Consider the following 26,111-nt stretch of genomic DNA (forward strand, 5'->3'; position numbering starts at 1 on the left):
ATATATTGATTTAGTGGTTGATAATAGTATTAATTATAATTTTTAATTAGACAAAAGCCATAAGTATATGATGTATATTGATTTTATATAGTTTTGGTATTTTGGTTGTTTAGTATTTTTGGTGTTATATTTTTTTAGGGTGACTATTTGTTTTATGAATCTTTCCTCGAACACTTCACTCGTGCGATTTTTACTTAAGGCTAAAAAGGACAGGAAACTGTGAGTAGATATTTACTTTTCCCCGTTTTATCACTTAAATTTTTTGGGGTGCATTAACTGTCCTTATTTCATTTGCTTCATTTGTTCCTAACATTAACATGCAATTCAAAGTGTCATTATGTGTTACGTTATTTGTCCCTTATATTTCATAAACTTGTTTCATATAAATGTATCTACTTGTTACTCGCTTTGTGTCATATTGTTCCGTGTAGATCCACCAAGCCGGTTCCCCACGGCCATGGGTTGAACTTCGATTCGGTCTTTGTGTCATATTTTTTCGTTATCATTGTTTCATTATGTAATGTTCCGTTATCACATGTGGTTGTGGTGCACTGTTGGAAATTGTGGTATTATTGGATTTGTTGGATGATTATGAATATCACATAAACACTTAAAGTTGCATGTTACTTGTTTTAATAAATTAATAAACTAAAATATTTGTTTTCCAAAAACTAAGATCTATTCACCAACTCATTGTTGACCCAAAATCTTTTTGCGGCTTGATACAACTACACAAGTATGAGTGGACTAAGGGTTGAAGACACATACATAGTAATTAAATTAAATGGATTATTGTTTATGACTTTTATCTTTTGAATATTATTTGAACCTTGTTGGATATTTCTATGATTATGTGTGACAAACTTAATTTGGATGCTTGAAATATTCAAACTTATAATAGTGTCATAAGTTATGGGCAAGAATCATATAACAACTTATGATTTGTGGTAGTTGGTTCATATCTAGATAAGAATATAATCTCATATTATACCACATGTAAAACTTGTATTTTAAAATATCTAATATTGTTTAACCCGTTAATATGTTAACAACTTATTCAAATCATAAGTAAAATAGTATTTTGATGATCATATCCATCAGTTAACCAGTCGGGCAGAAACAATTACACCATCCGCCATTCACACAATATCCTTTTTTTGCACCTTCACCTTTACAGGTATCATTACATTTTATTTCATTTTCTGAATTGTAACGGCAATTCCCCTTGAATTTGTTACTTCTCCAATTTTCTGTGGTACATTTTTGAGAGGCAATTGAGTGTTCGTCAATACTACTGCTTTTTGTCATCACTGCAAATTAGAAACCAACAATAATTAATATCACAATTCACTACCAAACATACAAAGTAAAGTGATGTAGAAAATATTAAAAATTTCAACAAAAAAAAAGATGTAGAAAATATTGAAATTTCTTTTAGAAAAACTACAAAGAGAATTAAGATTGACACCAGAAGTGATGATGGCAACGATCATAATCAATTTTATACACAAAAAATGTAATGAAAGTGAACGTTTCATCGGCATCCTCATTTTAACCTGTTTAAGATCGTTATCTTTTGTTGTTATTTATAGAGGATTGCATAAATATTAAGCGTTTAGTATTACGATAGTTAAACATGCATACTAAATGAATAACATCACGCAGTTAACATGATCCCTAAAATTATGGATAGGAGAGGTGATCATGCATTACATACATTAATTTGGAAAAAAAACATATAGCATTAAGTTAATCGTATCACAATTCACAATTCTATCTCTAACAATATTTATTATGCACTAAATATATATTATATTAAACAAAAGTTGCTCTATGTATGAACGTATGTATATATATATAGGGATGGACCTTGAGTTGTGAGAATCGTGACAACTAGGTCATCCAAAAGGTTTTTCTGATTTTTTTCTCAAAAGTCATAAAAAAATCATTTGTTTTAGTAAAAACAATTAAAAAAAATGCCGCATACCCATATTTACATGAGGCGTAAAAAAGAATATTTATCTTCGTGCAAAAATTATACCAGCGCGTAAAAAAAAACTTGTATCAGTCAAAACTATCGACTCAACAATTTTTTTTTTACTTTTTTTACAGATGTGTTTATAATGTTTTCATCTACATTTGTGTAAAAATAATTTGGCCCAACTCGCGCAGGAACAACAAGTTCTCACGGTTCTTACAACTCGTGGTGTTTCTCTTTTAAAACGAGCCATATATATATATATATATATATATATATATATATATATATATATATATATATATATATATATATATGATAGGAGTTGGCCAGAAAGTCTAAATTTCCTAAAAAGTGTAAAAAGTCATAAAACACCATAATGTCAACAATAAAACACACAAAAAACCCACAAATAATATGATGAAGATTACTAAAACATCATGTATGTGGGTTTTGTGTTGTGTTTTAGATGTTAAGACTCTGATTGTGGAATGACAAATATTATTGTGTTTTATGTTGTTTAGCATTGTGTGTTTTATATTCATAGTTCTACGATGGTGTGTTTGAAGTTTTTATGGACTATTAGAATTTGAATATGGTGTTTTAGTAATATTCATTCTATTATTTGTGAGTTTTAGGTGTGTTTTATGTTTGAAATTATTGTGTTTTATGACTTTTTACACTTTTTAGGAAAAACACACTTTCCGTAGGATCCCCACTCTATATATATATATATATATATATATATATATATACTAGTCTTTTACCCACGCGATGCGGCGGGAAACATATCACTTAGGTTGGTGAGTTTAGGGCTATGTAAGGGCGGTTCGGCTTTGAGCCATAACCAAAACCAAATTCGCGATGCAACGGAAAACACAACACTTGTTAGTAATTCTAAGGGTGAATTTATGTCACGGATAAAATGAAAGCGTATATTAGCTAATTCCATTGAATGTTAACTAAACTTTGGTATGGAGTGGCTTCTTGGTGCAAACATGCCCTATCAATATATTCTTGCACCAGGACACTTAGCAACTTAAGAGTTTGCAGCTTATCACTTTTTTATTTGGAAAAACACTATTATCTGGAACATACTTAATTTATCCACATTAATAACCAATTGTTTATACTATTAACCGAACCACTTTCCTAACAACTGACTAATTTAGGTAGCCCATAAAAGGTCTTAAGAGTATACACCACATGTAACGGTCACAAGTGATATACCCGCACCTTAAACTTTACAAACATGTTTGTTTTTTTTATGGAACCAACATGTCAAAAAAATTACGGCTTCTGGGATACGTTGGTCTGTCGATTCCTCTACATAGATTTTGCAAATATACCAATTAAGGGTTTTGATCTTAGCTGGCACAAGAAACCTGAAAATAGGTAACATGGTAAGTAAATCATTTGCACAACTACGGAAAATTAAAAAAAAAAAAAAAAAAGAAATCAATCTACCAAGATATTATTTATATTCTAAACTAGCCTAAGATCCCGCGAGCTTCGCGGGTGGCTTAACACAAACATATAATATATACTAATATGGAGGTCACGGGTTGGAGTCCCATTTAGTGTAACTTGTTTGCAATTTGTTTCAAGTGGACCAAGAGTTTTACTATAAAACTCAAATTGAAAAATAATTACATGGATGGATAATATTGAAGAGAAGAACAATAAACGAAGGTGTCCATATCACTTGCATAAACATCGAAGAAAGAACAATCGATGATGGGGCCCATATCGAAGAGAAGAACAATCTAAATATGTATGATGAAGTTGACGAATCCAAGTATCAAAAGATCCTAAAAGAGAAACATTCAACCATTACATAATCCGAGATTACAATAATATTACAAATGGATTAGAACAATCATAGTATTTTCAACCACATCCATGTCCAATAGATTTAGCTAGACCTTAAAAATGGAAAGGGACAAATAATCTACACAGACAAAGTTAAAGTAGAAGTAAATCCGCTTACCAATTGAAAATTTTCAGGTTTATTAATTTTTGTACCTCGGCGAGCTCCACCTTTGCCATTGTTGGAAACAGAAGCAGCTGAAAAAGGACTCTCAAGCTGTTAATCTGTGATAAATCAACTTCAGAAGCCCTACAAAAATTACTTTCAGGGTAAAGGATTATGTACAAAAATTACTGGCAAAGGTGAACTTGAAGATCGACGAAAATAAAGGTTATTTTGTTAAAAATCAAAATGGAATCAATTACTGGTGGTAAAGGACTCTCAAGCTGTTAGTTTGTGAGATACATGTCTGTCCTTGTTGTATTTGTATTTCTTAAAAATCAAAATGGAATCAATATCTTTTTTGAGTAACCTACCTGAATGGTTCATGAGATTTCCTTTTGAATTTGGTTATTGTGATTTCAATTATATTATTATTTTCATTCAAAATTAAAATCTAGTCAAATTTTTTAATTAATATTTAGTTTTTTTTAATCTTTTTCCTCGCTTTTAATAAAAGGCAAAATGAGTTTTTAACGTTTTATTATAACAAATTATAAAAATCTGACCATTTTACCCTTCGTAGGAAAAAAAACAAAAATGTTGGATGTTAATTGAAAATCTGACCAGTTTTTGCTTTTGGATTAAAACAGCAACAAAATTGAAACTCAGATTCAAAAGGTTTAAGTTTTGAATTAAAGTGACAAAAGGTTTAGGGACATTTTGGCAATTTACTCATCTTTTTTCTTCTTTCTCGTTTATTACTTTTATCTAAAAAAATGGTGAACATTATACCTAATTATTGACTCCCGATCATAAATACCTCTTTCGTATTTATGAATACCAAGGGTATTATAGTCTTTTTATCATGACTTCACTGTGAAGTGTGGTATGGACTAAAACTGTTAGAATTAGCAAACTAATGGACAATAGATGCAATTATTAAATTATCAAGCTGAGAGTATTAAAATCATCAAACCACAGATGAAAATTATAGTTTACACTAAATATTAGAATGATAATTTTATAAAAACTCAACGAATAACCTCCTCGCCTAAAACTCGATTATCTCTCTGCATCTCTCATTTGGTCTCTCTCTCTCTATCTCCTTCAATTCGTTTGTTCCGAATAGGTGTTGCCGGCGGAGATGTGTGGTGAGAAGAAGAAGAAAAAAAAAGGGTGTTGGGGAAGGGTGATGAAGTTTGAGAAGTCGACACTAAATGGGTTAGCTAGGGTTGTTTTTCTGTTTTATTTTCAAGTGAGTCCAACTATTAAAATTTGTTTTTTATTTTTATTTTTAATGTTATGGTATTTTTGAATTAACTCAATTTTCACTTCAAATTATGTGCCATTTGGGTTGAATTTTGGGGGTTTGGGAAAGACAACACGGGTATTCGTAGAATCAACGTGTTTTGATCTTCGTTATTGTATAACGCGCTATATCACTTACCTATCAAAATAAGCATGCTATGATAACATTCCTAAATATTTTGAATAATCAAGGGTTGATTGCTAATACAGTGCTGCTTTTAGAAAAGAAAATCTATGAACTAACTATGATATTCACATTGTTGATATATATAAGAGTAAAGTGCCATTTTGGTCCCTATGGTTTGGCCAGTTTTGCCAGTATAGTCCAAATGTTTCATTTATAGCCTGTGGGTCCAAAAACTTTTCACCATTGCCATTGTGGTCCAACTGACTTAACCCCATCCAAGAACTCCGTTAAGTCAGGTAAAATATTGTCCTTTTCTTTTATTTATAACTAGGATTAAGACCCGCCCGTGTTGCGGTGCGTGTACATCATAAACATCGAATGAATTGGTCCAAATGTTATATGATGCATTAACCATATGAAAACACACATTTCGACGTATCCAGTTGAACTCAATGTAACGTGTATAAGCATTGTGATTTGATCAAACGTAAAGTAAATCAAATTCATATCGAACAATCATAATGTATTATATGTGACCCAACTCATACATAGAAAACGTAACGGGTATGAAGGAAAATCTGCACATGTAATCGAAAGGGATTAATTAGAGCTTTCGTAAAAAAGGGAGAAAAAGAAACCATAATTTGACTCCACTCGGTTCGAAACAAACTTTACGAAACATACATAAAATAAACACGAAAAATATTATATTTGACCTGTATCATTTCCCAAAAAAGTTTACGTCGAAACGTAGAACAACTTGAATTTATACCAAAACGTACATAAAAATATGCACGTAAAAATAGTTTCTTTAAACGAAAACGTATTGAATTTGACCTGACTCGTCTATAAAAAAAGTTTACGTCAGAATGTAGAACAAATCATATTTATACCTACCCGTACATAAAATATGCACGTAAAAAATAGTTTTTAAGTAAAGGAAGTATAGGGGTAAACCGAAACAAAATATTAGTAAAAAAATTAATAGGTTAAAATCGTTTGTAAAACAGTGCCAAGTAGCACCAATGCCACAACGGCATCGACTCTCAACATCGCAAAAATAAAATAGATAAAATGGGAAAAATTACACTGAACGAAAATCATATTTAAAATCGCTGAACCACGCACACACGTTACAGTGTGTTAATGCGAAGAAATTAACCAGAAATGGAAAACGTAGAAAATAATAACTTAGTTGATCTAGGACCCGCCTGTTGCGGCAAACTTGTCAAAAAGGGAAAAATGGACACGTTGCGACGGGCCTGTCGAATATGAAAAAATAGAGCAAAAAACGTTGAACCTCACATACACGCTACGACGTGTTAACTTGCAAAATTTAGAACGAAACGTAAAACTTGCGAAAGATAAAAAAGTATGGGTGTCCAAAGTTGTAAATAATAAAGTGTTGTGTTAAATTATAAAAGATGGAAAAGTTTGGATTAAAAGTAAAAAATTAAAAGGGGTTAAAATACAAAATATGAAAATTCTTGGGTTAAAAGTGAAAAATCAAAGTTTTTTTTTTGAAAAACTCCCTAAGCTCATGGTACAACCAAGATATTAAGATATGAACAAAGTTGTTTCTTATTTATATATGGAATAATAATAGTTCATTTATTAAACCCTCTCCTTTTAACCCATTATCTTCAACCTATGTGACCATGGACTCCTCTTAGAAGACCTTATGTGATGAATATAACATTTTTACTGTATACAGTTGAATGTGTGTATCTCAAACATAGCAATCTTTGAATATGTTTGTATATATGTATCTAAACAAAACAAAACAAAACAAAACAAACGATGTGAACAAATATAATTACCTACAAAAAATCAATTCCATAACTAATATTAGTTTCATTAGAAGGGAATGCTGCTACAACAGAGTCTCCTTTTGACACATGAGCAGGTTGAGTAAGATAGGGTGCTACTTAATTTGTCATAATCTAATTTCATGTTTCAGTAAAATCTATTGATGCAGGATTTAAAAGTGAACGGAAATCGAAGTACCTTCCTGTTCCGGCTAACTCCGGCCAGATTCTCACCTTTGATAGATCGCCGGAGTGAAGTGTCTGTCCTATCTCGCCGGAGTGGAGTGTCCGCTGATTGTCTGCTGCTGCTTAACGGTCTGCGATTATCAAGTATTGTACGTGATACATGTGATAGGTTGAAGAAAATGGGTTAAAATGGAGGGCTTAATAAATGAATTATTATAAATAATAGAAAAAGACAAAATTGTACCTCACTTAACCGAGTTCATGGACGGGGTTAAGTTAGTTTGACCAAAATGGCAATGGTGAAAAGTATTTGGACCCACAAGCTATAAATGAAACCTTTAGATTATACTGGCAAAACTATCCAAACCACATGGACCAAAATGACACTTTACTCTATATATAAAATGGAACCGGCATATAAAGCCAAAAAAAAAGTGAAGCATCATGTCTCAAGAAGCAAAAAGTAAAACACAAAGAAGATATTACCATCTGAATTGTCATACAATATCAATTGTGAAACTTGACAAGGAAATTAACTTGAGTTGATTGCTAATACAGGGCTGATTTCAGAAAAGAAAAACAATGACAGACACGGTGTAGATGTTAAACTCGAACTACCACATCAAGTCGATAAAATGTGAAATATCATGTCTCAGGGTGCAAAAGATAAAACACAAAGAACAAGTTACAGCTGGTATTCATGAAACGAGCAAAACATCGTTAAACTACAACAAAAACAAATGCGTAATCGTTGTGAATTCGTTATATTGAAAATGTCTAATGAACAAACACATGAAGACCACATGTCATCCCACAATTACTATTTCAGTTTCACTCCCAGTCGCACAAGCTAGGATCGTCCATTAATTCTTTTGGCACAAGCTTACCTAACAGCTTAAGCATGCTTCTATCTAGTAAACCAACTGCGATATGATCTATAAATAACGATAAAGTCGAAGCATCAAGTGAGTAACCTCTATCAACCATTTCCTGTAAAAGCATCACCACATCATCATAGTGCTGGTTCTTTAGATATCCTTGGAGAAGAACACGGTAAGTAACATCATTTGGCGGGCAGCCACTCTCGTCCATTTTAAGAAACAACAACTGGGCTTCCCCCAATAGACCTTCCTGACAAAAACTATTTATCATCACAGTGTATGTACGAACATTAGGTAGCAAGCCTTTATCAATTAGACCTTGGAAAAGAACCCTCGCAATATCCACTTTCCTATATTTTCCTGCACCATCAATGAGGATATTGTACACAACAATATCAGAATTAAGCTTGCTATCACCCATCAAATGAAACAAAGAGAGAGCCTCTTCTACTTGACGATTGTTGCAAAGGCCCTCTAAAACTATTCCATAAGTGCATTGGTCTGGGATTTGGCCTTGTGCATGCATCTCATCAAAGAGTTTGCGTGCATCTACACAACGCCCAACGTGAAAAAATCCTTGTATCATGGTGTTGTAAGTGACTACATTGGGTTTTAAACCTTTTCCGGACATTTCACGAAACATTTGCATAGCTTTTTCTATGTTCAGATTTTTGCAATACCCATTCAACAAACTACTGTAAGCGACAACATCAGGGACGAGACCTCTAAGCGTCAGTGAATCAAAAATCTCCCTTGCTTTGATCATTTCACCTCGAAGACAGTAACCATCAATAAGTGAGTTGTATGTCACTATGTCTGGAACCTCACCTCTCTCAATCATGATGTTGATAATAGCCTCAGCTTCTTCTACTTTACCTTCCTTGCAAAAAGCATCAACTAATACAGTAAAGGTTTGCACATCTGGAGAAATCTTTTCATCCTCCATTTCTTTTAGCAGCTTTGAGGCCTCATCCCAATGACCTAAGTTACAAAGGCCACGAATTAAAGAGGTGTAGGTAATGACATTTGGTAAAATTCCTTTTTCAAATACCATCTCTTTAAAGAGTTTGAAAGCATCATCAATCAGTTTATCCTTGCAAAGACTATCAATGATGGTGCTATATGTAACAATACTAGGCTGACAATTTTTTTGTTCCATTAGCCTGAGCAAAGCAAGTGCTGTAACGTTATTACCGAACTTGCAAAGCCCTTTAATCATTGTGTTATACATAACCACATCAGGTTCACAAAGTTTTTGTTTGATAAGCTTCTTGAACAACATCTCTGCTTCAAGAATCCTATCTTCAAGAACGAGTCCGTCTAAGAGGGCATTAAATATGAAGACATTGGGTGCAATAGCACGCCTAAAGCAACAGCCTAGGAGTGCAAAACCGTCTTTGGTGCGATACAGCTGACAACAACACTTGATTGCAATGCTGATGGAGTATTTATCAAGTGGGACACCAAGGGAACACATTTGGTTGAAAAGATGAAGAGAGATAGAAAAATGTTTGATTTTAGTAACAGAGGTCAACAACTGATTAAACAGAACAACAGAAGGAAGAGGGCGTCTCTGTGACATTTCATCGAACAGGTTGAGTGCATGATTCAAGTTGGTGATTTTATGAAGCATGGATCGATTTGTGGAGAAATTAGAGTGAAGAAGGAAGGCTGTGGTGATAAAATTACCTCTGAGTTTGATAAGAAGCGAATTTGTTTGATTCATGTTCGTCGATTCGTCAGGGAAAAGGAGTTGATGCCTTCAAGCTCAACCTAACTATCAAATGGTGGAAAGCATATGTCCTTCCTTTGTATTTGTATTTCTTAAAAATCAAAATGGAGTCAATATCTTTTTTGAGTAAACTGCATTCATCAGATTTCCTTTTGAATTTATAATTTCAATTTTATTCTCATTTTCATTCAAAATCAAAATCTAGTTAGATTTTTCAGTTAACATCTAGTTTTTTTTTTTTTTTCTTTTTCCTCCCTTTTAATGAAAGAAAAAATGGTCTTTAACATTTTATTATAACAAATTATAAAAATTCGACCATTTTACCTTTCATTAAAAGGAAGGGAAAAAAACAAAACAAAATTAAGTTAACTGAAAAATTTGACCAGATTTTGTTTTTGGATTAAAATGACAACAAAATTGAAACCACATGACTCAAATTCAAAAGGTTTAAGTTTTGGATTAAAGTTAAAAAAGTGATTATTAAACCTTACAGACATTTTGACAGTTTACTCATCTTTTTTCTTGTTTCTCATTTATTACTTTTATCTCAAAAAAATGGTGAACATTATACCTAATGAAAGCATTAAAAAATTATTCCTTTATTTTTTTTTCATTTTTGAAATGCTAATATTAGTATAATTTTACTTTTTAATTACACTAAATAAATCATAAATGACTTTTTTTTAGGTTAAGGTGTTTTGGTTGAATCACTACGAAAAAAACGTTCTTGAGTCGAAAAAAAAGACTCACGTTCTTAAATGACTTTATCTAGTGCTCAATCTCCGGTTGTAACCTAGGTATGCCATGTAGTACCAATCAAATACAAATTTTTTAATCTTTTAAAATAGAAAAATTACACCGTTGGTCCCTGTGGTTTCTGTCAAATTTCAATGTCGTATACTAATTGTTTTTTGTTGCAAAATAAGGTATTAACGTTCTACTTTGTCACAATGTTTAGTACTAAGGCCAAACATTGTCACAATGTTGAGTATAAGGCCAAACTTTGTTAACTTTTTTTGTTAAGTTTGACTAAAATGACTAAAATGCTATTTAAAAGTTAAAGTTTTTAGTCATTTTGTAAAACTTAGAAACTGCAGGGACTATATGTTAATTGACCAAACTTGTAAAATCAAACAAAAAGAAAACCCGCCTTTCACGGGGTCTTCTCCGGCAAAGTCGTCGGTTCCGGCAATATCAGATCCGTAAAATTTGCCCATTTTAACTTGTTTTTTTTTCGTTAATGTTTATCACTATCATAATCAAAACTATCAACTCGTTTGTTTCACGTATAAACTGTAAATTATGCTTATCCACTAACCCGTTTAACTCCGAAATTCTCACCATCCTCTCAATTTGTTATATCTTTAATTCGAGTTTACATAAATGCCTCTTGCCCCGACGCAACCTCATTCCCACACGATTTCACAACCAATTTCACATCTACAACTGCTAGTTGTTCGTTATATCATACAGAACCAAAGCCCCATATTTATTTCAACTTACAAAACTGATATATTCCTAGATCAGATATTTGTTTTAGTTATTTTTTTAAATCTTAACTTGGTTTATTATTTATATTAACTTAAAAAGTTTATTTTACTAGTATATTATTTATAAACTTTGAGTTTATAAATAATAAACTTCAAATCCATTTAATTTTCTAAAAAAAATATAAATAAAACAGAAGACATTAGTTTAAATTATTTTAGTCAAATATAATTCATTAAAAAATAGCCCCTCTAGTTATCAAATGACATTTTAGTCAATTTAGCAAGACCTAACAAAAAAATTAACAAAGTTTAGCCACGATACTCAACATTGTGACAAGGTTTGGTCTTAGTACTCAACTTTGTGACAAATTAGAACGTTAATACCTGATTTTGCAACAAAAAACGATTAGTACCCGACATTGAAATTTGACAGAAACCACAAGGACCAACGGTGTAATTTTTTCTCTAGAAGAAGAAAATGCTAAAGGAGCGGCGAAGGGTAAAGAAATTGAAGCGCCAAAGGAAATCGTGATGGCCGTTATTAAGGAACTCGCGACAATATCAAAAGATAACGTTTGTGACGGATATTAAAAACTTGTTTAATTTTCCATTGTATTTGAGATTTTAAGTTAGTTGTTGTATAATTTGTATTTGATACTTCAATGGTTAATTCTTTTATTAAAAATCGTTTTTTTTAATCTCAAGTGATCCCGTTTGGACCGAAGATAGGGAGTACGTTTTAGACCTTGCTTTTGTTCACGTTAGAACCTTAGACTTAGATGAGGGGGGGTACGAGGGATAGATTCAGTACTAAAATTTGGGATCGCGTCAATGATAGATTTGACAAGGAAATGAGTTTCGCAATCGAGCGTACAAAGGATTAAATATTTTCAAAGATGATGTCGTCAATGCTTAAAAGATTTCACAGAATCTACTGTAGATGGATAAACAATTTGGCTGACGATCAAAACGACGAGACCGTTGTTGAAGAATCATGTGTCGAATATGCACGAGTTGATGAAAGGCGGTTTACTAAGTTAGAAATTTGGAAGTTTATGGTAGACGTCGGCTTTAATTAATTTTATTTTATTTATGTAAGTTTTTAAGTATTAATAGATATGTTTTTTAGGTATTTGTATTTTTAAAAGATTTTAAGTAATAATAAAAACGTATTTTTAGTTGTTTATATTTGTTTTAGAATTAAATGCATGGTTAGTTCCTAAGGTTTGCTAATATTGCTGACTTGGAGTGGTTCAATAATCACACACTTGATCCTGGTGGTTGTAATTTTTGCACTTGGCTGATCCTTATCAGTAACCTTTGTTAAATATCTCAGTTATATATGTATTAAATTACTATATTACCCTTTACCATTAAAATAAACAAAAAGAATTGGGTCCACCACCTCATCTTCTTCTTCCTACCCCATCTCTCTGTCTCTAACCCACCATCATTCAAGTGGGCCCACCCCCACCATTAACCTCACACCTCCTTCTCCACACCACCACGCATCTCCACCTCCACCCCAAATCCACTTCCGCCTCCACACTAAAACCCATAATTTTCGATTGGGACACATGGACCCCATTAATTCTCGTACAGCTTCATGAAAGAATAATTTAATCAAGTGATCATTTGATTAGATTAACAAATTTCAGGAAGTTTTTTTTTTTTTTATCTTATTCAGTAATGAATCAATTCAGGACTTCAGGTAACTTATTTTTTCATCTTTTTGCCTAAATTTGATTTATTGATTTGATTAACATGATGATGGTCATCATTTCCTTCTTATGTTAGTAACTGAGTCATGTTTAATAAAGATTTCATCTGGGTTTTGTTAATTTCGTTAGTTATCCAATTAAATTTATTAAAAAACACAGAGTAATTTCATATTTTTATGAAGCTCTGTGTTCTTTTTCAACCATTTCAATTTGTTAATGATTTTGATGTGTGGGATAATCAATAATAATGGCGAATGTTCTGAATGAATTGTTTTGAAATTCAATTGATATGATTTACTTGAGTTGGTTAGTTATATGATGAAATTTACCTAAAAAACATATTAGTTTGGGCTTATGTGTGAAACTGTAAAACAGAGTAACTCTCTGTTGGATGAATTTGATGTGTTTGATAACTAATAAGTAATAACTGATAACAATGGTGAAATTGAATTACGCTTTTCGTCCTTTATGTTTGTATCAGATTGCAATGCATGTCCCTTAACTTCAATAATTACAGTCACAATCCTTTATTTGTAAAAATCGTTACACTCTACGTCCTTTAGCACTAACCAGATTAAAATTTCCAGTTAAGTATGACATGTGCCTTGCACATGAGGGCAGTTATGTCTTTTTACTCCAATCTATTTAAATTATAAAATAATAAAAACATTAATATCTATCTCCTGCCCTTTAATTATTTAACCCCGTTTATTTGTTAGCATCTTCAATCTTTAAAATTGAAACCCTAGGCCTGCAAATCAGTTGAACAACCACCATAGATTCACTACCGACCACCTGCAAATCAGTGACGTTTCATCACCACCACCACTCTAATTACAAATAATTAAACCAATTTCACTATGGTTGGTAAATAACACAGCCACCCTATAAACTACAAAGCAATACTTTAAAAGCAAAATCAAAATATCATCTAAATACGTTAAATCAAAACATATAAATAACTGTATAAGAAGAGAGCTAGATCATGAAAACACATCAAACTCCCCACAATCAAAATGTAGATTACATTTAATTACAATTTCATAACAACATCCAATTAAAAAACAACGAGCCCTAGATCCATAAATCTGATTGACATTGACTTTTGTTCTGTAAATTATCAAAAATTGATTCAACATTTCATAAAACTCATCGTAAATTACCAAAATTTGATTCAACATTTCAACCAAATTAGATTTAATACTCACTGAAAAACAACATTCCGATCGAACGAAAAGCTAACGAATCATAGATCTATAAATCCGAGAAGTAGATCGGAGAAACAGACCTTGCAAACGTATCTGCAATCACTTTCCTTCTCGGAATCTTCAAAGGTCGTCAATCGAGCACAGCCGATTCATGGAGGAAACCGTTGTTGTTTATTGGTCTTGGGTGGGTACCAGAGGTTGGGATGGTGGTGGTAGTTGCCTAGTTGGTGCTGCCGTCGTGGCTCCGCCACCAAGGGTGGTGGTAGCTGGTCGTTTTAGAGGGAGAAACATGAGAGAGAAGAGGGATAAAAGGGATCAGGTTTATATGGCTGTGAAAATGAAAGGATAAATAAGATATTTTAAATATAATAGGTAAAATTACTAATCTATCCTCATTTGCAAGACACATGTTATACTTAACTGAAAATCTTAACCCGGTTAGTGTTAAAGGACGTAAAGTGTAATAAGTTTTACAAATAAAGGACTGTGACTGTAATTATTGAAGTTAAAGGGCATCCATTGCAATTTGATACAAACATAAAGGACGAAAAATGTAATTTATCCATGAATTTATTTGTGTTTGTATATTAGGACCAGTACAGGCGTTGGCGGTGTGAGTGGGTCCGGAGTAACATGAACAAGTTTATAGAGATAAGGGTAGCCAAAAGACAATGGATGAAGTTTTGAAGTGGATTTGGGTTGGAGTGGAAGTGGGTATTGGTGTTGAGAAGAAGAAGAAGGTGTTGGGTAGTGGTGGCCTCTACTTAACACTTTGTTCCAGAGTTTACTAATGGAAGGAAAGGAAAAGAAAAAAAAAAGAAAGTAAAAATATATTGTGTTCCAGAGTTTCATTTACGGAAGGAAAAGAAAAGAAAATAAAACATGTCGTGTTCCCGAGTTTCATTTAAGGAAGGAAAGGAAAGAAAATGAAAGGAAAACTAGGCTAAATTCTTTAATTTTTTTATCCATCCGATTTGGAAGGAAATGGGGGGAGAGACATCTTTTTTTTCCTTTCTCATCCTTTCCTTTCTCACTTATATTTTCTTTCCTTTTCTCACGTTAAGTTAACTCGGGAACAGAGCGTAAAGGCAGGGTTGAAGGTGGAAGTGGTGGTGGGTTTAAAGAGAGGGAGGAGGGGGAGGAAGAAGAAGATAATGAGGGGGTGGGCTCCTTCTCTTTTTATTTTTTTAATTATTAAGGGTAATATAGTAATTTAACACATATATAACTGAGATATTTAACATGGGTTAGTGATAAGGATCACCCGACCCGAGTGCAAAAATTAAAGCCATCAAGATCAAGTGGGTAATTATTGAACCGCCGGAACCAAGTCTGCAATATTAGCAAACTATAGGGATCAACTAGGCATTTAACTCTTAGTTTTAAATTAAATGGTTTAATTAAAAACGGTTTTGGAAATGGTTTGGGACTTTGGTCCATACCGGTTTTGGGCCCGACCCAAATCGATTTGGATAAGCTCGGGGATTTCACCGGTGAAGCAGTTCTTAACCTGCACGGTTCGGGCAAACCAGGTTTATAACGGCCTCTATTTCTTCTACTTTACCTTCCTTGCAAAAAGCATCAAGTAATACATTAAGGGGGTGTTTGGCCTAGCTTTTTTAACAAAGCTTATAGCTTTTTTTAGCTTTTTTTAAAAAATAAGCTTAATTTGGTGTTTGGTTTAGCTTTTTAAGGTTATGCTTATTAGCTTATATAAGCTAATTTGAATAAGCTTATTTGATGATGGTTTTTTAGCTTATTTGAAGAAGCCTTCTTTGTGTAAGGGCAAATGATATAAATAAGCTATAAGCTAATCCAAACACTTAGAAAGAGCTTATCAAATGATAGAAAATAAGCTATAAGCTATTTTAAAATATAAGCATAAGCCAAAAAAATAAAAACTAGGCCAAACACCCCCTAAAGGTTTGCACATCTGGAGAAATCCTCTCATACTCTATTTCTTTAAGCAACTTTGAGGCCTCATCCCAACGACCTAACTTATAAAGGCAACAAATTAAAGAGTTGTGTGTGATGACGTCTCTGGTAGAATGCCTTTGTGAAAAAAACATTTCTTTAAAGAGTTGTATGTAATACATTAAAGGTTTGCACATCTGGAGAAATCATTTTATCCTTGCAAATACTATCAATGATGGTGTTGTATGCAACAATATTAGGCTTGCAGTTTGTTTGTTCCATTAGCCTCAGAAAAGCAACTTCTGTAACGTTATTGTCGAACTTGCAAAGCCCTTTAATCATTTTAGTAACAACATTCAACAACTGAGTGAACTTGACAACAGATGGCAAAGACTGGATGTGTGCCATTTCATCGAACAGGTTCAGTGCGTCATTCAAGTTGGTAATTTTCCCAATCATAGATCGATTTGAGGAGACACTCGAGTGAAGGGTTATTGAACGAAAAAGGAAGGACTTGTTACCACTGCATATTATGAAAGCCTGCGATTCAACATTGTCGCCGTCTCTGACAGAGAAACGTTAACCTAAGGGTGCTACTTTCTACACCCCCCTATTTACTTTTTTCACCCCCCTTCTCTCACATACTTACAGGTGGGGCCTGCGTGGGACCGACAATTTTCCTCTCACAAGGGGGGGTGTAATGAGGAAGGAGGGGGGGTGTGTATAGAATGGGCCTAACCTAACAGTCAAACTGTCATCTTTCTATTTGCCTAAAAAATCAGAATTGTTGGTGCAAACCAGTCGAGCCGAGCCCGAACTCAAGCTCGGATCGGTTCAAGCTTTGTTTTCAAATTTCGAGTTCGGGTTGTTCGTATTTTCTCAAGCTCGAGCTTGGCTCGATTATTATATATTAAATAAAAATAATACAAATAATAAACTCTTTTAGGCTCGCGAAGCTCGGACTCGCTTACTAAACAAGCTTATTTTTAGGTTCAAACTCGGCTAGTAAACAAGTTTAAATAAGCTCGGCTCGTTTACACTTAGGCTTGATAAGACGTGACGAGCCTGATGAGCTTCACATGTCAGGTTCGATGTCGGGCTCGATAAACGAACTTTTTTTAGGCTCAAGCTCGGCTCGGGCTCGACTCGTTTCGAGCTTTTTCTTAAGCCGGTCTCAAGTAGCTCGCGAGCCGCTCGTCTCGTTTGCACCCTTCAAAGTGGGGTCGCTCTTTGTCTTTTGTCTTATTTTGCATTTTTTTTCCGTTTCTATCTTATTAACTATACAGTTATTAATATATAGGGGAATTTTACCTTAAATATCTGAATTTTTCCAAAAGGTTTAAAGTTTATTCTGTTCGTTTAATAACCTAAAGATTTTGATCAAATAAAAGCATAAAGTTCATCTAATATTTTCTTATTGATTTTTTAATAATTAACATAAAAATAATAATTCTATTATATTTCAAGTTATATCATAGGCTTTAACACTAGTTATCAACCAAACAAACAATATACTTTTAGGCCTTTATAGCTAAGCTTTCAAATTTGACTCGTTATCAATCAAACACATCCCAAATCGACCCGTATTCATACAAACACGTTAAAAATTACAACTTTAATCTCTCTAAAGCATGTGCAAATAAAAAGTCCTGTAACAGAATTCAGCGGACAACATATCAACCCCAAGTCATCCTACGACCCCATGGACGCAATTTAGCATTGTACAGTACAATGTCGTTATGCGCACACAAACAAACGGGTTCGTTCTATATATATTATTATAACAAAAAGAAAAATTAAAGCAACTTGACACCTGCTTCCCTTAAGGAATCAATGACTGCTCTGACTTTACCATGATATCTTTGGTTTTTTTTTTTGTAGACGACTGAAACGGCTGGGATGTCGTTAACGAGCAACCTCTCGCCTAATATCTTTCCGATCTTAGCAGCAGCGGAAACATCTCTTGTGCTTTGTTGTGTTTGAGTCCAGGCTTCACGCAGAAGCTTCTCCTGTGAAGTTGCGGCAGCTGCAACAGTTGCAGTTGGTGCATGAATCACCTGTGCACTTACAAACTTGTTTGAAAAATGCATCTTCAAGAGATATGGTTTTAGAAAGTTTGTGATTCTTTGAGCCTTTACGGGTGGAGGAATCACCATATCTGTTTATAAAAAGAAAATGTGTTCAAAATACGCATACAAAAATAGAAAATAGAAAATGTGTTCAAGAGATATGGTTTTAGAAAATGTTTTCACCCAAACCGGTTTGTGACCCAAGCTGGTTCTCCTGAAACCGGTTTTGACCAAAGTTGACCAAACAAATTTGGTTTACAACCCGAACAGGTTTTAGAAAAAAAAAACCCAGTTTGTAGACCTATATTTCCTCCTAATCAGAACATCTAACAACAGCAGAATAAAATGAAGTTTTTTTGGTCTTTATCTTCACACAAATGTTACATTGTACATAAACACAACACCACCACTTCCACTATGATACAATCATCACCTTCTTTCCAGACATATATTGACAACTATGATTACATGCAAAGAATATGAAAACATTATAGTATCTTTGTTACTTACCATCACGAGCCACAACACCCAGGGAACAATGCGCAACCATAAAAAGTGAATCCGGCAATTCAGAGTGCAGATACAGCAAAGCATGTGCAGGTTAATCAACAGAAGCAATGCTATGATAACAAACAGTTTATATCCATCAAATTAATAGTAAAAAAAAAAAACCTTGTTATCAAGCTGACATACACTCTGTACATAGCAAACTCAAACCAGCACTAAAACAAAGAGAATAGGAAACAGTTGATATCCATACAGCACTTGACTATAACAAATGCAAGTATGTAAGACTGTAAGTTATGAAATCAGTGAGTAGATATTGTCCAATCAATGAGACATGTAAACTGTCTACCATAACCATATTCAATCAGCAAGACAAAAAACAAAAAAACAAAAAAAATAAATAAACAAATTATACATCTAACCAAGGAATGCATATCATGTAAAACAAAAACCAGCATGTTACAGCTGGTATTCCTGAAACAAGAAAACCAGCATCAAACTACAACAAACACAAATGTGTAAGCGTTGTGAATTCGTTATACTGAAAATGTCTAATGACCAAACACATGAAGACCACATGTCTAAGGACCAAACACAAGCAGACCAAATGGAATGGAATTTGAAGGAAATGTCCAGCTTTCCACATTTTGCAAGTTATAATCTTCATTTTTCATCCCACAATTACTATCTCGGTTTCACTCCCAGTCGCACAACCTGGGATCGTCCAATAATTCTTTTGGCACAAGCTTACTTAAAAATTTAAGCATACTTCTATCTAGTAAACCAGCTGCGATGTGATCTATAAATAGTGATAAAGTTGAAGCATCAAGTGAGTAACCTCTATCATCCATTTCCTGTAAAAGCATCTCCACATCATCATAGTGCCTGTTCTTTAGATGTCCTTGGAGTAAAACACGGTAAGTAACATCATCTGGAGGGCAGCCACTCTCTTCCATTTTAAGAAACAACAACTTTGATTCCCCCAATTGACCTTCCCGACAAAAACCACTGATCATCACGTTATATGTACGAACATCAGGTTGCAAGCCTTTATCAATTAGACCTTGGAAAAGAATCCTCGCAACATCTACTTTCCCATTTTTGCCTGCACCATCAATGAGAATGTTGTACACAGCAATATCAGAATTAAGCTTGCTGTTACCCATCAACTGGAACAAAGAGAGAGCCTCTTCTACTTGACGATTGTTGCAAAGGCCCTCTAAAACTATTCGATAAGTGTATTGGTTTGGGATTTGGCTTTGTGCGTGCATCTCATCAAAGAGTTTGCGTGCATCTACACAACGCCCAACCTGAAAGAATCCTTGTATCATGGTGTTGTAAGTGACTACATTGGGTTTTAAACCTTTTACAATCATTTCATGAAACATTTGCACAGCCTTCTCAATATTCAGATTCTTGCAACACCCATTTAATAAACTACTGTAAGTAACAACATTAGGAGCGAGACCTCTAAGTGTCATTGAATCAAAAATCTCCCTTGCTTTGATCATTTCCCCTCGCAGACAGTAGCCATCAATAAGTGAGTTGTATGTCACTAAATTTGGAAACTCACCTCTCTCAACCATGATGTTGATAACAGCCTCAGCTTCTTCTACTTTACCTTCCTTGCAAAATGCATCAACTAATGCAGTAAAGGTATGTACATCTGGAGAAATCTTCTCATCCTCCATTTGTTTTAGCATCTTTGAGGCCTCATCCCAACGACCAAACTTACAAAGACCACAAATTAAAGAGTTGTAGGTGATGACATCTGGTAGAATACCTTTGTCAGATACCATTTCTTTTAAGAGCTTCAAAGCATCATCTATCATTTTATCTTTGCAAAGACTATCAATGATGGTGCTATATGTAACAATACTAGGCTTGCAGTTTTTTTGTTCCATTAGCCTGAGCAAAGCAAGTGCTGTAAAGTTATTACCGAACTTGCAAAGCCCTTTAATCATTGTGCTGTACGTAACAACATCAGGTTCACAAAGTTTTTGTTTGATGAGCTTCTTGAATAACATCTCTGCTTCAAGAATCCTATCTTCAAGGACGAGTCCGTCTAAGAGTGCATTAAATATGTAGACATCAGGTGCAATAGCTCGCCTAAAGCAGCATCCTAGGACTGCAAAACCGTCTTTGGTGCGATTCAACTGACAACAACACTTGATTGCAATGCTGATGGAGTATTTATCAAGTTGGACACCAAGGGAACACATTTGTTTGAAAAGGTCAAGAGAAGAAGAAAAATGTTTGATTTTAGTAACAGCAGTCAACAACTGATTAAACTTAACAACAGATGGCAAAGGCTGTCTGTGTGACATTTCATCGAACAGTTCCAAGGCATCATTTAAGTTGGTAATTTTAAGAATCAAAGAGGAAACATTGGAGTGAAGGGAAGCTTTGTGAGTACCGGATTGGAAAGATGAGAGAGAATGAAGAAGGAAGGAGTTGGTACCTCTGAATTTGATGAAAGCTGAGCGATTCATCATCGGTTCTCCGGCAGGGAAACGGAGTTGAAGCTTCAACCTAACTATCAAATGCCAGAAAGCATGTTCTTTTTTGTATTTCTAAACAAACTCAAAATACACACTCAAATCATGAAAACCACGTTTACCTACTTGATATTTCTGTTCTATAACTTTTTTTTATGAATGATCAAGAAAGCCCTATCACCCGGATAACGGGATAAGTCGTCCGCAAACACATCGTCCGCGAACACAGACGTTGCTAGTGACCCGACTCACCGCCCAAAGGCACATTGTGGTAAAACATGGTAGACCTAATGACAAAAGGTCACCCACGTTCGTGAACATGGACGGACGACGCTGGTGACACAACTCGAAAGCACGTTGTAGTAAAACCTGGGTTGCCAATCCACCAGAAGATTTGCCCAATAACTTTTTTTATATGTTTCATGTATTAAGAAAGACTAATAATGAAGCATGTTCTACTAATTTTAATTATTTTTTAAAACATGTAAAATTACATATACTTTTATAGAAATAAGTTTAGTTTGTCATAAACAGATCACGATTTTATTATCCATTTTTCACTTTTATCTTACATGTGTTATGTTCGCATTTCATGTCGTACTCGATGAGATTTAAACTTTACAAAATTATTTAAAGCTTCATTTTGTGCATTTAATATTTTCATATGATACTAATATTAACATTGAAATTAATTCTCTACGTTATTGGACCAATTTGTGCATTTTAATATTAACATTAAAATTAATTCTCTATGTTAATGGACCAATTTGTGCATTTCCTTCCTTATGTTTTAACTAGAATTTTGACTGGTCGTGCATTGCGGCCAGGTCGAAACTTAAAATGACTTGAATTTATACCGTTAAATATCAGATCCGACTTGTTTCCAAACTTAACTTATGTCAAAACATTTATGTAACCAACCTCATTCTATCTTTGTTAACAAAATAAAATAAACAAATTATACATCTAACCAAGGAATGCATATCATGTAAAACAAAAACCAGCAAGTTGATAAAATGTGAAATATCATGTCTCAAGAAGCAAAAGCACATGTTACAGCTGGTATTCCTGAAACAAGAAAAACATCATTAAACTACAACAAACACAAATGTCTAACGACCAAACACATGAAGACCACATAGGACCAAACACAAGCAGACCAAATGGAATGGAATTTGAAGGAGATGTCCTGCTTTCCACATTTTGCAAGTTATAATCTTCATTTTTCATCCCACAATGACACTTTATATATAAAAATGGAACCGGCATATAAAGCCGATAAAAAAGTGAAGCATAAGTAAAACACAAAGAAGATATTACCATCTGAATCGTCTACAATATCAATTGTGAAACTTGACAAAGAAATTAACTTTGGTCTGGAGTTGATTGCTAATACAGGGCTTATTTCAGAAAAGAAAAACAATGACAGACATGGTGTAGATGTTAAACTCGAACTACCATATCAAGTCGATAAAATGTGAAATATCATGTCTCAGGGTGCAAAAGATAAAACACAAAGAACAAGCTACAGCTGGTATTCATGAAATGAGCAAAACATCATTAAATTACAACAAAAACAAATGCGTAATCGTTGTGAATTCGTTATATTGAAAATGTCTAATGAACAAACACATGAAGACCACATGTCATCCCACAATTACTATTTCAGTTTCACTCCCAGTCGCATAAGCTAGGATCGTCCATTAATTCTTTTGGCACAAGCTTACCTAACAGCTTAAGCATACTTCTATCTAGTAAACCAGCTGCAATATGATCTATAAATAACGATAAAGTCGAAGCATCAAGTGAGTAAATCCATTTCCTGTAAAAGCATCACCACATCATCATAGTGCTGGTTCTTTAGATATCCTTGGAGAAGAACACGGTAAGTAACATTATCTGGGGTGCATCCACTCTCGTCCATTTTAAGAAACAACGACTTTGCTTTCCCCAACTGACCTTCCCGACAAAAACCACTGATCATCACGTTATATGTACGAACATTAGGTTGCAAGCCTTTATCAATTAGACCATGGAAAAAAACCCTCGCAATATCCACTTTCCCACATTTTCCTGCACCATCAATGAGGATATTGTACACAACAATATCAGAATTAAGCTTGCTATCACCCATCGAATGAAACAAAGAGAGAGCCTCTTCTACTTGACGATTGCTGCAAAGGCCCTCTAAAACTATTCGATAGGTGCATTCGTTTGGATTTTGGCCTTGTGCATACATCTCATCAAAGAGTTTGCGTGCATCTACACAACGCCCAACCTTGAACAATCCTTGTATCATGGTGCTGTAAGTGACCACATTGGGCTGTAAACCTTTTCCAGTCATTTCACGTAACATTTGCATGGCCTTTTCTATGTTCAGATTTTTGCAATACCCATTCAATAAACTACTGTAAGTAACAATACCAGGAACGAGGCCTCTAAGTGTAATGGAATCAAAAATCTCCCTTGCTTTGATCATTTCACCTCGAAGACAGTAACCATCAACAAGTGAGTTGTATGTCACTATGTTTGGAACCTCACCTCTCTCAATCATGATGTTGATAACAGCCTCAGCTTCCTCTACTTTACCTTCCTTGCAAAAAGCATCAACTAATACATTAAAGGTTTGCACATCTGGAGAAATGTTCTCATGCTCCATTTGTTTTAGCATCTTTGAGGCCTCATCCCAATGACCAAACTTACAAAGACCACATATTAAAGAGGTGTAGGTGATGACATCTGGTAGGATGCTTTTGTTACATACCATTTCTTTAAAGAGCTTGAAAGCATCATCAATCAGTTTATCCTTGCAAAGACTATCAATGATGGTGTTATATGTAAAAATATCAGGCTTGAAGTTTTTTTGTTCCATTAGCCTGAGCAAAGCAAGTGCTGTAACGTTATTACTGAACTTGCAAAGCCCTTTAATCATTGTGTTGTACATAACCACATTAGGTTCACAAAGTTTTTGTTTGGTGAGCTTCTTGAATAACATCTCTGCTTCAAGAATCCTATCTTCTAGGACGAGTCAGTCAATGAGTGTACTAAATATGTACACATTGGGTGGAATAGCTCGCCTAAAGCAGCTTCCGAGGAGTGCAAAGCCGTCTTTGGTGCGATGCAGCTGACAGCAACACTTGATTGCAATGCTCATAGAATATTCATTAACAGGGACACCAAGGGAACACATTTGGTTGAAAAGGTCAAGAGAAGAAGAAAAATGTTTCATTTTGGTAACGGCATTCAACAACTGAGTGAAGTGAACAACAGAGGGCAAAGGGCGTGTGTGTGACATTTCATCAAACAGGTTCAAGGCATCATTCAAGTTGGTAATTTTATGAATCAAAGAGGAAACATTGGAGTGAAGGGAAGCTGTGTGAGTACCGAATTGGTACCTCTGAATTTGATGAAAGCTGTGCGACTCATCATCGTCTCCGGCAGGGAAATGGAGTTGAAGCTTCAACCTAACTATCAAATGGCAGAAAGCATGTGTTTTTATCATTTTTTTAAGGTGTGAATTACTTGCAAACATCGGTTCTAACATACGTTGTCTTACCTACTTGATATTTATGGTTTTTTTTTTTTTTTTTTTTTGAAAATTAAACTTCATTAAAAAGAAATGACACGATTGATTCTCAAGGCGGAGATCAAACGGCCCAAAAAGCTTACATTATGTCACATTTACACCATTCTTCCCAAGTACATGTTCTATTTCTATTCCTATGTTTGTACCATAAAAAGCCGTACGTCTTCACATCCGAAATGATCTCCGCAATTTTTGTACTCTTGTTATTAAATATGCAATCATTCCGAGCCTTCCATATTCTCCAACACCCTATAATCATCAAACCTTGAACCATATTCTTTGTCGACGCATTGAGTCTCATGTTATTATAAAGACCCGTGAGATCCTTTAAGTCGCAAATATATAGAACCGGAAACCTGCACCACTTTGCTATAAACTGCCACAGTAAAGTTGAAAGCATGCAACCTGTAAAAATGTGCTCTGCAGTCTCCTCACTATCTTCACAAAAGATGCACAAATTATTCTCCACTTGGATGTTCCTCTTGATCAAAGTTGCTTTGGTCGGTAGTCTTTCAAGCATCGCTCTCCACATAAAAACATTGCATTTTAAAGGTAACCACTTACACCAATCAAATTGAGTCGTCGTAACTGATATGTCTGTCGAAGTAATCCAATCTTTTACATTTGCCACTGTGAACTCTGAGCCGGTACCATGCCACGACCATGAATCTTTCTTTTCAGAAAGCTTCACAGTCGTAAGCATATTAATACAATCCGTCAATTCCAAAGTTTCTTCTAAAGATGTCGGATCGTGCCGCCATTTCCACCCAAAACTCCTAGCGCCTCCCGCCTTCAATACCCGATCCGACACCTTACAATGTTTGTCAGTTTCAAGTCTATAAATATAAGGAAAACGCGCCTTTAATGGTTGCCCGCATAACCAAGGATACATCCAAAATCGAATCAAATCACCATTTCCAATATAGCTCTAATAAGGCTATTAAAGCCGACATCAGCCACCTTCGATTGCTTTCCCCATTTCACAATATTATACCAACCCCCTTTGTACCTTGTTTGAACCGGATAAAGATCCCAATTGCGAGCCGATGAGTGGACCGCATCTATAACCTTTTTCCATAAAGCATTGCTCTCGCTCTTATACCTCCACAGCCATTTTAACACAAGA

The 26,111-nt window shown here is 34.4% G+C and overlaps 3 protein-coding genes and 2 long non-coding RNA genes across 5 annotated transcripts; all 5 read right to left on the reverse strand.

The window, feature by feature from the left end:
- Positions 1-1,008: 1,008 nt before the first annotated feature.
- LOC110928341 lies at positions 1,009-1,591 on the reverse strand. The gene is made up of 2 exons (XR_002586303.2): positions 1,469-1,591; positions 1,009-1,310 (listed from the first exon to the last, which is right to left on the reverse strand). It is a non-coding gene; the product is annotated as an uncharacterized LOC110928341 (long non-coding RNA).
- A 6,389-nt stretch (positions 1,592-7,980) lies between these two features.
- LOC118490263 (pentatricopeptide repeat-containing protein At3g22470, mitochondrial-like) lies at positions 7,981-9,949 on the reverse strand. The gene has a single exon (XM_035987762.1). The coding sequence runs from the start codon at positions 9,891-9,893 to the stop codon at positions 8,211-8,213; it is 1,683 nt and encodes a 560-aa protein (XP_035843655.1). The 5' UTR covers positions 9,894-9,949; the 3' UTR covers positions 7,981-8,210.
- A 4,256-nt stretch (positions 9,950-14,205) lies between these two features.
- Positions 14,206-14,728, reverse strand: LOC110930831. Its single transcript, XR_002588100.2, has 2 exons — positions 14,412-14,728; positions 14,206-14,313 (listed from the first exon to the last, which is right to left on the reverse strand). It is a non-coding gene; the product is annotated as an uncharacterized LOC110930831 (long non-coding RNA).
- Positions 14,729-18,107: 3,379 nt separating this feature from the next.
- Positions 18,108-18,481, reverse strand: LOC110928342 (50S ribosomal protein L18). The gene has a single exon (XM_022171393.2). The coding sequence runs from the start codon at positions 18,479-18,481 to the stop codon at positions 18,122-18,124; it is 360 nt and encodes a 119-aa protein (XP_022027085.1). The 3' UTR covers positions 18,108-18,121.
- A 935-nt stretch (positions 18,482-19,416) lies between these two features.
- Positions 19,417-24,779, reverse strand: LOC110932595 (pentatricopeptide repeat-containing protein At3g22470, mitochondrial). The gene is made up of 3 exons (XM_022175921.2): positions 24,445-24,779; positions 23,237-24,414; positions 19,417-21,474 (listed from the first exon to the last, which is right to left on the reverse strand). The coding sequence occupies exons 1-3, from the start codon at positions 24,692-24,694 to the stop codon at positions 19,597-19,599; spliced, it is 3,306 nt and encodes a 1,101-aa protein (XP_022031613.2). The 5' UTR covers positions 24,695-24,779; the 3' UTR covers positions 19,417-19,596.
- Positions 24,780-26,111: the final 1,332 nt, after the last annotated feature.

This window comes from Helianthus annuus, chromosome 3, assembly GCF_002127325.2.
Source record: "Helianthus annuus cultivar XRQ/B chromosome 3, HanXRQr2.0-SUNRISE, whole genome shotgun sequence".
Lineage (NCBI taxonomy): Eukaryota > Viridiplantae > Streptophyta > Magnoliopsida > Asterales > Asteraceae > Helianthus > Helianthus annuus.